Here is a 12,469-nt window from a genome sequence, read left to right on the forward strand (position 1 = left end):
CACAAGCTGAGGGAAGACAGGTTTAGGTTAGATATTAGGAAGAACTACTTCACGGTAAGGGTGGCCAGAACATGGAATAGGCTTCCCAGAAAGGTGGTGCTCTCACCTTCCCTGGAGATCTTCAAGAGGAGACTGGATAGGCATCTGGCTGGGGTCTTATGACCCCTGCCACCCCTAGTGCTCCTTCCTGCCCATGGCAGGGCGTCAGACTAGATGGTATGTCTAGGTCCCTTCCAACTCACTGATTCTATGATTCTTTTGACCTCACTCTGGGGTCCAATGGAGACTAGCTGAAGTTGGCTACAACCCAATTAATTGGAAATGCATCACTGGTTGCCGGGCAGACAGTGGCATTTGCCTCCCCTCCCAGTCATGATGCCATTGCTTAGAACAATAGGGAGTTTAAGCCCCCACCCAGATATGTGACGCCAGTCACATAGGCAAAGGGACTTCTCTCACTTACTTCAATGAGCTGCTTATCCACCTGTGGGATAGACAGGTCGAGAAGGAGAGAGAGGAAAAACAACAAAAACTAGTGAAGGAGACCTGGATGAGGCTGGGATGGAAATCCTCCACAGTGAGATCATTGGGTCCAGTCCCTATAAGACCAGGGCAAGATTATAAGGATTCACAGAAGGTCAACGAAGTCAAAACTCACTGAAGCTTAGACTAAATAGAGGAAATACTATAATTCAACTGTAACACCTGATACGATTTTTTTAAAATTAGGAGTCTTCACTACTCAAACAACTAAGACATTATTCAGCAGAACAAAAAGTATATGTGCCATTTAGACCACTGCTGTAACTGATATAAAAGAATTACAACACTAAATATGAAAACAATCTGGATTTTAAACTGACTGACATTCATTTTCTGATGCAACACCCTCCTAATCATGTCCTAGTTCTTCATATTTCAAAAAAGATTTTCTATTGACATTAGGGAGGAACTTTCAGCAAGGCCAGGAATGAAATATCAAACAAGCACAGGCCCAGCCTCACCATTTCTTATTTTCTATGCATACTCCAATCTATTCTCTTCAGTTTCAGCCTGCTATCTTTAATTACTGAGAGCCCCATGGAAGACCTGGAAGAACTGTGTCATGCAAAAATAGTGAACTCCAATCAGTACTATTACTGAAATACAAAAATGTTGAAAAACATTAAACTTTTCTGCTACTGAGGTATTACATCACTTATAAGGGTAAACAAAAAGTGCAAAAGAAAAATTCTAAATAACATTATGATTTAAAAGTTGATCTTGTTTTAAAAAAATTCATAGAGAATTAAAAGTTCGTGCCAGAAAACTCACTTAAGCCCTTGAAATAAAAGGAAACACTTAATTATACCAGTATTTTACCACTCATCCCTAACTTGTGAATTTCGGGCATTTGTATATGTGTTCTGGGAGTAGGGAGGGGGCACTTTAATTAAGAGTGGTTCCAAAAGCCACTCTAATTAAAGCGCCCAGAGCATCTTATGCATCAGCAATGCTGTGCTTAACATTGGTAACAAGGGCACTTTAATTGCAGCGCCTCAGAGCAGACTCCAGCATCTTGTGTATCAGTGTCCCCATGCTTAAAAATGGTAAGAGGGACACATTACCTAAAACTTTAGTACAACAAGCTTTAGTTACAGTACAATCAGAGTAGCCTTGCTGCTCATATATAAACACACTTACATTCAACTGATTACAATCCAGAAAAATCTAGTTTACTATTGCTATATTCACCCATACTATAAAGAAGTAGCATGAAGACACTCAGTTCTGAATCAAGCTACTATAGCAGATGCATATAAACTATCCTTTTGGATCGTTTTCCTATCCAAAAGGATAAAAGGGCATGTGCCATCAAGGCTTGTTCACTAAATATCATACCTCTCATAGTGACACGACAAGAATCTTGCACCTGATTATACAACCATACAACCTCTTAATGAAGTAGGTGACACCTTGGGGCACAGGCATCATACATGACAGAGCTATAAATGCCACACTTCCAGGTGATATAAATGACACCCTTCAACTAGTAAAACTTCATTTTCTCTAATGCCATAACAGCTGAGCTCTAGAGTCAAGAGGAAGTGCAGAAGCATAGGTCACCTGGGGGTAGAAAAAAAACAGTACAGCAAGAAATCAACTGTTTTTTCACCATCATGAAATTGCCTGTGCAGAGCAACAGAACTAGGAAAAGTTAAAATTTACTCAGGAGATAACAGAGGAACCCTGCTAGATTTGTGAAGAGAGTTGCTTTCTCAAAACCTGCCCTCTACACTGTTTACCAAACCTGTAGCAGACATGTAAGTATTTGCTAATTATAGCCTGACCAGTACACTGCAGCCCTACACATTTTTAAGACAAACTCATCATGGGTGCACTCGATTGAGGACATCTGTCGTGGAGTACCCGAAAAATTTTTGAAATTACCCCACTAAGGGCAGTTTACCCTGCTCTTTCACGCCATACCTTGATAGTAATAGATATACATAAATATTCTGGGAAGCTGCCCTGATCTCATCATAACAACTACCTGACTTGTGGTTGTGGCCTTACGGGCCAGTCACATGGCTCCATACCTTCCCTACACCATGTCCCATGCCTTGCAGATGGCATCCTTATCAATGTTCAACCAACTGCTGAAACAGCCCTTCACTGGGCCTTTTGACACCTTGGCGCCTCTCAGTCCCACTTTGGGCCTTCAAAACCCTTGGTCTCTCTCTCAGGCCCTCAGGTTGCCAGACCCCTCGATCTCAGGCAACCACTCCTTAAGCTACCAGGCCCCTCAAGACTCTCTCTTGGCCCATAGGCTGCACCAGCCCCTTCTGGTCCTTTGTCCTGGACCCATCTTGTTCTCCCCTTTTCCGAATGTTCTCCAGGCCCTCGGGTCTCATCTTCCTGGGCCTCACTAAGAGGCTAAGGCCTCTCTCACTGGGCCTCTCCCCAGGCCTCTGGACTAACGCAGTCCTGTTCTTCCCTGGCCCATCACTGGGCCTCTGGACCTCACCATGGTCCACCTGGTCTTCCATGCCAAGTGTTTTTCTGTTGGGGTGTGCTCCTCTAGCCTTCCCCCTGTACAGGGTAAGCCACAAGACAGTGGGAGCTGAAGCCTTCTGGCACCTCACCTTTCCCTGGAGTGGCACACACGTGACATTTCATGGGGGTTGCATTGACACAAGCAGCCCCATCATGCTAACTAGCTCCAGTAGGATGCAGTTGCAGGTCTTAACCAGGATCAGTCTTCAGGCATACCTGATCTTACATGCCCCTCTCTGAGCTCCATCTGGATGTCCTGCACACCCCTCCTAGGCTGCTAACTACCAGGCCCCTGGCCCTGGCTCCATCTCCACTCCAAATCCTCCATCTCTGGGCCCCAGCTCAGTCTCGGACCCCTGTCCTCGATCCCACCTCCTCAGACAGCCTAGCACCAGCTGTCGTCATCCCTCTCAGTTCTGGCCCCCATACATGGGCCTTGGGCTTTCATAGGCCCTAGATCCATCTCCAGGCCAGTTGAGACTTCAGGATCCTGGTTTTGGTGGTCTCTCGCAGTGGGCTACTTCACCGTTCGGCCCTTCCTGGGCCCTGGCCCCAGCTTGGACCAGTCAAGGTTCCCAGGGTCAGTCCTCAAGCAGCCAGCCCGCTCTTCTCTATGGATTCACCCTCTTGGGCCCCTCCATAGGCCATTCCTTCTCTCTCTGCACTTACCCAGAGCTCCCAATAGATCTTTCTTACCACCGCCCCCTTTTCCTTCTCTGAGCTCATCCGTGCCCCTCAGTAGGACCCCATGCTCTTCCACACTCATTGAGTTCACCCAGGCACTTCCCTAGATCTCTCATAAATCCAACTCTTCTCCCACGGCTCGCCTAGCTCGTTAACAGTCCCTTTTCTAGGGCTTCTCTCGCTCCTTACTAGACCCTTGTGCACTCAGTCCCTCATTCTCCTGGCCTCTCACTAGGCCCCTGTTGCACACAGTTCTCCCTCTGGCCTGGCCTGGCCTCTCACTAGGCCCCTGTGCATTCGGCCTCCTTCTCAGGGCTCATCTGACCTCTCAACAGGCCCAGGCACTCAGCCTCCTTCTCAGGGCTCTAGACCCCACACAGGGTCCCCAGGAACCTCATCCATCCCCTTAGTTCCTACACAAACCCCGGATGTCATTCTCCTTGCTGGCATTCAGGAGCTGCAGCCCTCCTGCTAGGTGATGTTCCTTTGCCAGCTACCAAGCTGTTATTGCCAAATCTGCTTTCAGGCTCTGGGCTTATACCCTTTCTAGGCCCAGCCCTCCTCCAATCAGGGGTCTCCCTTGTAACCAGGTGGCTCTCTTGATCAGGCCTAGCCTCACCTGCCAGTCCCCGAGTCAGCTGACCCTCCAGTTAGGCCTGACCCCCACCTGCTGGTGGCTCAGCAGCCTGTCTGACCTTTTAGAGTGGAAGGCACACCAAAACAATCCTGACCTAGAAATCCAGACGTCATGACCTCAGGTAAGCAACTTCAGGTGCAAAGGTATCACCTTGCTCCCCATACAAGAAAAAAACCCCTGCTAATAAATGGAGACTTATTCCATGACTCCCACAATCTAAGACCCACCTCTGTCACCCCAAACCACCATAAGCCCACAACATCCTCTTCATAACATTGGAAGAAAAGTAAATAAATGTGATAAGGAAACCAGCCAACTCACTGATATCTCCTGGTCACTCTAAGGCAGACCCAGAAATAGTCTTTATACTGCAAGTCCACATAAGTCCATCAAACATATCACTGAGGATCTGAGTCACTGTTCAGACCAAATCTGCACATCTGCCCAAGGTTGCCCACTTAAACATATTTTGATCTTGGGTGGTTTTAATGACTTCCTCATGGCCATTACACACTGTCATTACCAGGGATCCAGGTTTTCCGTTTACCATGAGAAAATGGAGGAAAAGCAGTTTTTCCCTTTACTGGAGGAAAGCACGGATTTCTCATTTGAATGGAGAAACCTATGGATTTTGCAGTTTTACAAAGAGCTCTCTGCAGGCTGGCAGAATTCCAGCCTGCAGGGGAGTGGGAGGTAGTGGGAGGAGGACAGTCAGGAAGGGGGTGCTATGTGCATATATACGCACATGGCTGCCAAACAGCCTGGAGAGCAGCTCCCGCAGGTATGTAGCTGGGGACTGAGGCTCCCATAGGGAGGGAAGGATGTGGGCAGAGCTGGGGCTGCTGCCCAGTGAGGTGGTACATGAGGCTTGGGGCCCAGGGCCACAATGCACAGCTGCACAGCCCAGCAGGGAGTGAGACAGGGACACGGGCAACATTTCCAGGAGGTGGGCGGGGTGGGGCCGGCTCCCCACTGCTGCACGTACTCCTGGAGGGGGTAAGAGGAGCCCATGCCCCCCCCAGATCTGTGCAGGGGGTGGAGGTGGGGGCGAGCTGCCTGCTTCGGGCTTGGACTGCCTGCTTTGGGCTTGGACTGCCTGCCCGGCTGCCATGCAGCAGGTGTGACCCGGCACTGCAGGGAACAGTGGGACTGCACAGGAAAGCTGCTTGTTGCTGCGAGCCCCGTGCTGCCATGTCAAGGTGTCCCCTGCCTTATGGCAGCAGCAGGGACAGTGATGCAGGATTGTGTCCCTTGCTGCTGCCATGCTTACAAGGGATGCCTCACCAGGGTAGCATGGAGCTTACAGTGGCAAGCAGTTTTCCCCCCCACTCCGCCACACAACTGCCAGGACAACGGGGCCAGGGACCTCAGTCCACATCCCCCTGCCCCTGGCAGGAGGCAGCAGCTGCTGCAGTGGAACAGAGCCTGGCTCCCCACCATCCCACTGTTCCCTGAAGCACTGAGTCATACCTGCTGGGCTATGGAGGCCCTGGAGGAGGGCAGTAGGGTGGGAACTTGAGCCTTATTTCAATGTTATATTTGGGCTCTTCTACACATGCAGGAAATGGCACAATAGGATCCAATGCTCAATCCACACAAACATACCTCCTACCATGCCGCCCCCACACACAGCAGGAGGCATGACTGTGAGATTGGGCATTAGATCCCATCGCGCCTTGCTGCCCCCTGCACCAGCAAGAAACAAGCTCCTGGGGCTGCCAGCCACAGGGATGCACCACATTCCCTGCGGCTGGGAGACAGTAGCAGCTATGATCTCCCAGCTGCAGAAATGCATAGAGCCCCAACAGCTAGGGGATCAGAGCCATTACTGACTCCCAGCCCCAGGGGTATGTGGTGTGCTCCCAGCTTCCCCGGCATACCACACATCCCCAGGACTCAGAGACTGCAGCTGTGCCTCGTGGCTGCCATGACGAGACGTCCCACAGCTGCCAGGTGTTGCAGGGGATGCTGATACATAAGATGCTGCAGGTGCTTTCATTAGAGCAGCTCTTAGAGCTGTGTAAAAATACCTGAAGGAACTACAGTCAGCACAGGTTCCTTACCTTGGACTGCTCTACATTGTTTTTAACACAAGGTAACATTTCCAGTGGCGTTAATTACAAGGTAGCACTAAATATAGACAAAGACTATTGTGTTTAATGCTGACACCATTATTTTTCAATCATTTGCCTATCATGGCAGGATAAAACAGTTATGAGAAATCTTTTAACAGCAAGATATCTGGATTGCTTTGTTTTGAAGTGGAAGAAGGTGTAGGGCAGGGGAAGATCTGTATGGTTTATTTTAAGTTATGGACACGGAATATTTTTCCAAACAAAATATAAAAAAGCAAAGGTTTAGCAAAGTTGGCTAGTAAAGATTAAACTATTAAAAGGAAAAAAAACACACTGAAAGATAAGCCCAGGGTCACATTCTACATAATAAGATTAAAAAGGTTTTGTTTACTGTGCTACTCTAAAACTAGATGATGTCTGCATCGAGTAGCAATTATAAAGGTCACGGTGCAATATCAGACATTTAACCCTCACTGAAAAAAGCTAATTCTTGCCAGCTTCTACCTGATTAAGCACAACTAAGCAAATCTAAATAAAACATTTTTGTCAGGGGGTACAAAAAAGGAGTGCAATTAAGCTAAGGAGTCTTAAGCACCCAGGCATCGCTTTGCGGTTAGGTTTAACATGCTGGAAAGTCTGTTGTAAAGGAGTTCCATTACTACCCTAAGCATAAAGCAAGCTCACAAAGGCATGGTAATTATTTGGGGAACCACTATAGGTCTTCTTTTATATTCCTGCCAATTATAACTTGTTTCCAAAGTCAAGTTTTAAAGATAAAAAAATATAGGCCAGATGTGTTAATTAGATTAATAAGGTTAATTTTATATACTGTCTGCAATACTGATATAATTGGTCTGTTCCTGCCATGAGGATTTGACTTTAAGGCATCAATTTTCTGTTATTAAAATAAAAGGAACAACATTGATGCCTAGATGCCACTCAAATACAGAGGATGAACAACTGTAGAAAGTGTAAGAAAAAAAGCTAAGGCATAACTTTAAAAGGATATTTTAAAAGAAGAAATATCCATAAAGGAAGAAAAACTAGCCAATCCACACAGTTAGACCACGTCCATATATTTCTAATCAAAGAAGTTAAAATCACATTAGTGTTATTCTTTCAGTGCAAGGAAAAAAGAAAATAATCTCAAAGAACAGAGTGGGGACGGGAAATAATAATAATAATGCATGGAAACACAAGAGCTATTTAGCAGGTTAAGGAAAATTTTATACATATATTTGAATACTTTACACTTAGCTAGGTGTCCAAGGAAATCAAACGCTTTACAAATATTCAAATTCACCAGAAAGACTTTTTTTTTTTTTTTAGAAAAACCTCAGAATGATGCTGAAGACTCAGAATTTGGACTAGAAACAGAAAGTCTATTCAAGCCACAGAAGATACACAACTCCCTATCTTGTAAAAGGTAATTTCAACTGAACACCACACAAATCTGCTGAACTAGGCTTTACTTTACATCACTGCTGATCATCAGGCTTAAATCAAGAAAAAAGGGGCTGTCTTGTGGGAAGGAAGGGAAGAGTGGAAATACACGAACACACACACATTTCTGTTGAAACAGGCTCTTCCTATCTCCACTTCTGAGAAATCAGATCTATCAACTATACAATGGCTTATGGTTTTATAAACCTGTTTAATTCAGGGTGGGGGGAAGAAGGGTTTAACTTCCTTCTGCACACTAAAGATCAAAACAGAAATTATATTTTCAATGTCATGAAATGGAAGAGAGTCAGCTTCCTATCACAGAGCAGCCTATCCTTAGCAGCAACACCACTTTTTTTTTCCTTTTAAAAATCATTTAACGAAAAAAGATGAAAAACATTTCAATACAATTTGGCTGAGCAACACATCTCAACACCAACTGCTTAGGCCCAGTTAGGGAACCAAAAATAGTTGTGCCACAAACATATTTACTATAGTCCCCTAACATACTGATCCAGGAGCAGGAACATATCCAAAGTGTCTGTATAGTCACTGTTTTCTGGATGTTTCTGAAAACTTAAGGTAAGGCACCTGACAGATGTTCACTTTAAAATGTGTTAAGATCTAATCCTCAATCCCAACCACTATACCATGACACAGTTACATGGCAGGACACACAATTTTTGGGTCATGGATTAGATCCCAATCACGTGTTACTTCCTGGATAGGAGGAGTCTATGCTCCTCTTGCAGCAGCAAAATAAAACCAAATTGGCCGATTATCTATTTGGGCTCAAAACCAAACAGGTCCCTGGCCCCAGCCGACAATCAGCTCAGTGCACAGGGAGCACTGAGAGATGTATGAACCCTGTGTGTCCTGCCCAGCTCAGTAAGACAGATGCAGTTCAGTATCACGCTGAGTAAACATAACAGGGATGATAGAATCACTGAAAGAAATTTCAAAAAGCACTTAAAATGCTAAAGATAGATGAATGCGTACCTGCGCAATAAAAATAAAAAGATGCATTATTGATATTTATCTCATTTAAGGTTGGGAAACGCCCCCCCCCCCCCAATAATAGATTAAGCATTAAAATGGATACAAAAAGTGACATTAATATCTAAATTCAGTAATGAATCCTATTATGGTAAAAAGAAAATAAAATAAAAAACACCCTGTAATAAATTTGTTCTTTCAGCTTCAAGCCCTGAATACCAACATACTTTTCTTATGACACAGGGAGACACACAAATAATCAGTTTCCATAAATATGACACCACACTTCATTATGCAGACCCTCACAGCAAGGAATTTTATTAAGTTCGTGTACTACTACTCTCAATGTTTGTATTCAAACTGTGTATAAACATGCGTCTAAACTGAACCACTTCACAGTAAATTTTCCTTTTCAAAAGCCCATGTGCAACTCCTATTCACTAATGGATATTAAAGACCTGTATCAGATTAGTTACCCCACTGGACATGGGAAAGCAAAGCAGAATTCCTTACTTCTGAAAGTTTCTACTAGATTGTATAGAATCTCTCAAACGTGTATCATATATGTATTTTAAAAAAGCAAATGCTGTAAATAAACTCATACTACTACCACCACTGTCTATGCATTTACTAACATGCAACAAACATCCTATTTTACTTTTAAGAATCTTCATAAAATAAGTTTTAAAGACATGCATAGTTTTGCATGGGATCTCTTTTGGATTACCATACAATATTGACATATTATTAACACTAATTTCCATATAGCTTCTTGCATCCTGAAAAATATCAAAGTGCTTTTTTCCAAAAATGTATCATTCACTACAGGAAGTAAGCAGTTATCTCTGGCACAGTTATTTAAGACAGGAAAATAGTAACATCCAATTGAAACTGCTCAAATAAACATGGCTAGAGCCACAGAGTCACTTTTCATAAAACTGCATAGTCATCCTCAGAACTCAAACTGAGGGATTGATCCAGTACTGACTGTAAGAAAACTGCTACATTTAATCCCAGTACTACTTCAAACACACAAGCCTTTCCTACATGATTCTTATTTAAAACAGTGATCACCTCCTTTGATATAAATACATCATTGTTGAAGATGATACTATGGTTACAGCTTCTATACTTGTTTTTAATATTTAGATGCTACATAACTATACAGACCATGTGATTCTCAACCACAGTGCTAGGGCACCCTGAGATGCCACTGGATACTTTGAAGGGTATCCTGAAATGTAAGGGAATAAGTAGATAAACCCAGGATCAGGCTTGTTCCTGCCCAAATGATCTTCCAGCCCAATACCCAGCCCCTCTGCAAGGAGCTAAGCACTGTAATATATAGTTTTTGAAATTCGGTGTCACTCAACTCGCAAGAATTATGCAGTGCCTCGAGTCTAATGAAGAGTCCTCAAGTCTAAGAACCCCTGCTCTAGAGTAATGTATCACTTGCCACTCACAGAAACTCTCAAACTAAAAGAGGAGGAAAGACATATGCATGCCATGAACTCCAGAAATAAATATCTGGCAGAAAAGGAACAAAATGGCTTCTGGGCTGCTGTTGAAACTTAAATGAAGCAAAGTTGGTCCAGAGCCGTGCTTATGAACTCTCTCCATTAGTTATATTTTCAGACCAGAAACACCCATAAATTCTAATATACAGTAAATCACCTATATGTACTTCAGCACTGGAGTCTCAGATCAAAGACAGCAATTTCCTCTTCAGATACCAGTCTGTTCTGTATACATTTCTCTCTCAAATTCTAGACACACTAAACCTTGTCCTGGTCATGTGCTGGCATTAGTGTCCAAAACAGTGTCCTATTACCTAGAAAACTTCCTAAAGTCAAATTAAAATATAGGTAAAAGGGGAGTATCTTTACCAGGCTGGAGAAACCTGCCCTGAGGAACAATGATGATAAGTAAGAGGGTGAAGAAGTCTCAACGTTGAGGGTAACCCCTTACCTTCTGTCTTGGATTTAAGGTTGAAGGGGGTTAGAGTACTAGCATCAGACTGGAAGAGAGAAGGTACTTTAAAGATTCCATGCACCACTACACAGTAAGTAGAACATAACTATTTCAGTACCAGTCTCTTTTTTGGTGGGGAAGGGGAAGAGTATGTACATCAACATATTTTTTTCAGGCCAGTAGTTGAAATTAGAGTACCTATGCCAATATTTAAGACAATTTGTTTTACTCTTTCCTCATTATTGTTGTGAGAATTTCTATTATTAAATTAACACTAGCTCTTCAGTAAGTTTAATAATTGATCATATCAAATACTTGTAGAAATCATATACTTACTATACTGTTCATTTCTGAAGACTCATAACTTCCACATGGATGGACACTCCCAATAGGCTCCAAGCCTTCTTCATCCCACATATAGGTTCCATCAGAACTATCGGATGGAGAAAGCTCAAAAGAGGAGCCAGCTCTGCAATTCGTATCTGGAGACATTAAGTTGGTCCCAGAAGTATGCTTTGTGCTTTGGGTTTTATTATTTACTGCTGAGAGAAAGAGAGAGAGAGAGAGAGAGAGAGAAAGAGAGAGAGTCAATCCAAAACATTATTTACAGTAAAAGTATCATTTATGTTTTACGTTATTAGCAGGTAAAAGGGACTTGAAATAAATGTTGCAAAAGGATAGCTAAAAGCAATTACTAATGTTACTAAGCTGTGAACGTAGAAAAATACAAGTGAAAAATATTAAAAATACCTTACACAGTAAGAGATGCTTGGCATAACAGATATACATGAAGATAGTTTTTCAAGAGCTAGTACAGCCTTCCCCAAAAATCCTTCAGTGACATTGATTATATCATGAAAAGTTACATATTTACTACTATGTGCATAACATTTGTAGCAATGTTATAGATGGAGACATTTGACTATGACAGGCCCTTAAAGGTGGCTTAATTCATTTACCTACACTTTTCTTATACCATAAGAATTTTAAAAATATTTAGTTCAGATCTTGCTTAATTAAAAAAACCTACTTCTTCCATTTTACTTCCAATTACAGGCTCTATGTTAGTCCTACTTGCCCTTCTTTCTGGGAAGTTAACACATCACCAATAGAACTAGCCACAGCACAAGCTGCCTAGAGAGAAAGTGTTTGCTACTAATTTTTCAAAGAAGAGCCATCCAAGATATGGCAAAGCAGGGAGAAAGAGAAGCAATTTCTACAACCCCATGAACATTCTTGGCAAAAAGGAAAGATCTTCAGAAGCTGGTACAGGGAAAGAAGATCAGCCTAGAAAGAAGAATTGCAACGAAGTTCAGAGAGTCCATTATTGTGAAAGACGGCCTTCAGCTGAATATTATGCTCTTTTTACAACTTCAGCTTGCAAATAAACCAACACAACACATACTCCTTTCAGTAGCTTATCAAGTCACACCAGCATCCTTCCACAGCTGGGATTTCTAAAAAGAGTGTTCAAAGCCCAACTTAAGGTTTGAAAAAACATTAAGAATATCGTTACCATATATACTCTACTTTACAACAAGGATTTTTTTCTCTCCATTCCCCATTCAACATCTTCATCTTGGATTGAGTACAAGGGAGGGGGCAGATTGCTGTAGCTGCAGTTCTG

General features: G+C 43.2%; 1 protein-coding gene across 7 annotated transcripts in view; it reads right to left on the bottom strand.

Moving 5' to 3' along the window:
* Positions 1–12,469, bottom strand: part of CCSER2 (coiled-coil serine rich protein 2) — a 144,573-nt gene that overhangs the window by 98,083 nt on the left and 34,021 nt on the right. For 5 of the 7 annotated variants that reach the window (XM_019555804.1, XM_019555803.1, XM_019555802.1 and 2 more), the window contains one exon: positions 11,179–11,384. In XM_019555804.1, the coding sequence (XP_019411349.1) occupies positions 11,179–11,384 (206 nt within the window). The remainder of the gene's footprint in view (positions 1–11,178; positions 11,385–12,469) is intronic. The other 2 variants (XM_019555805.1, XM_019555808.1) reach the window with 1 other exon arrangement.

Source organism: Crocodylus porosus, unplaced genomic scaffold (genome assembly GCF_001723895.1).
Source record: "Crocodylus porosus isolate Cpor-Errol unplaced genomic scaffold, CroPor_comp1, whole genome shotgun sequence".
NCBI classification, from domain to species: Eukaryota; Metazoa; Chordata; order Crocodylia; family Crocodylidae; genus Crocodylus; species Crocodylus porosus.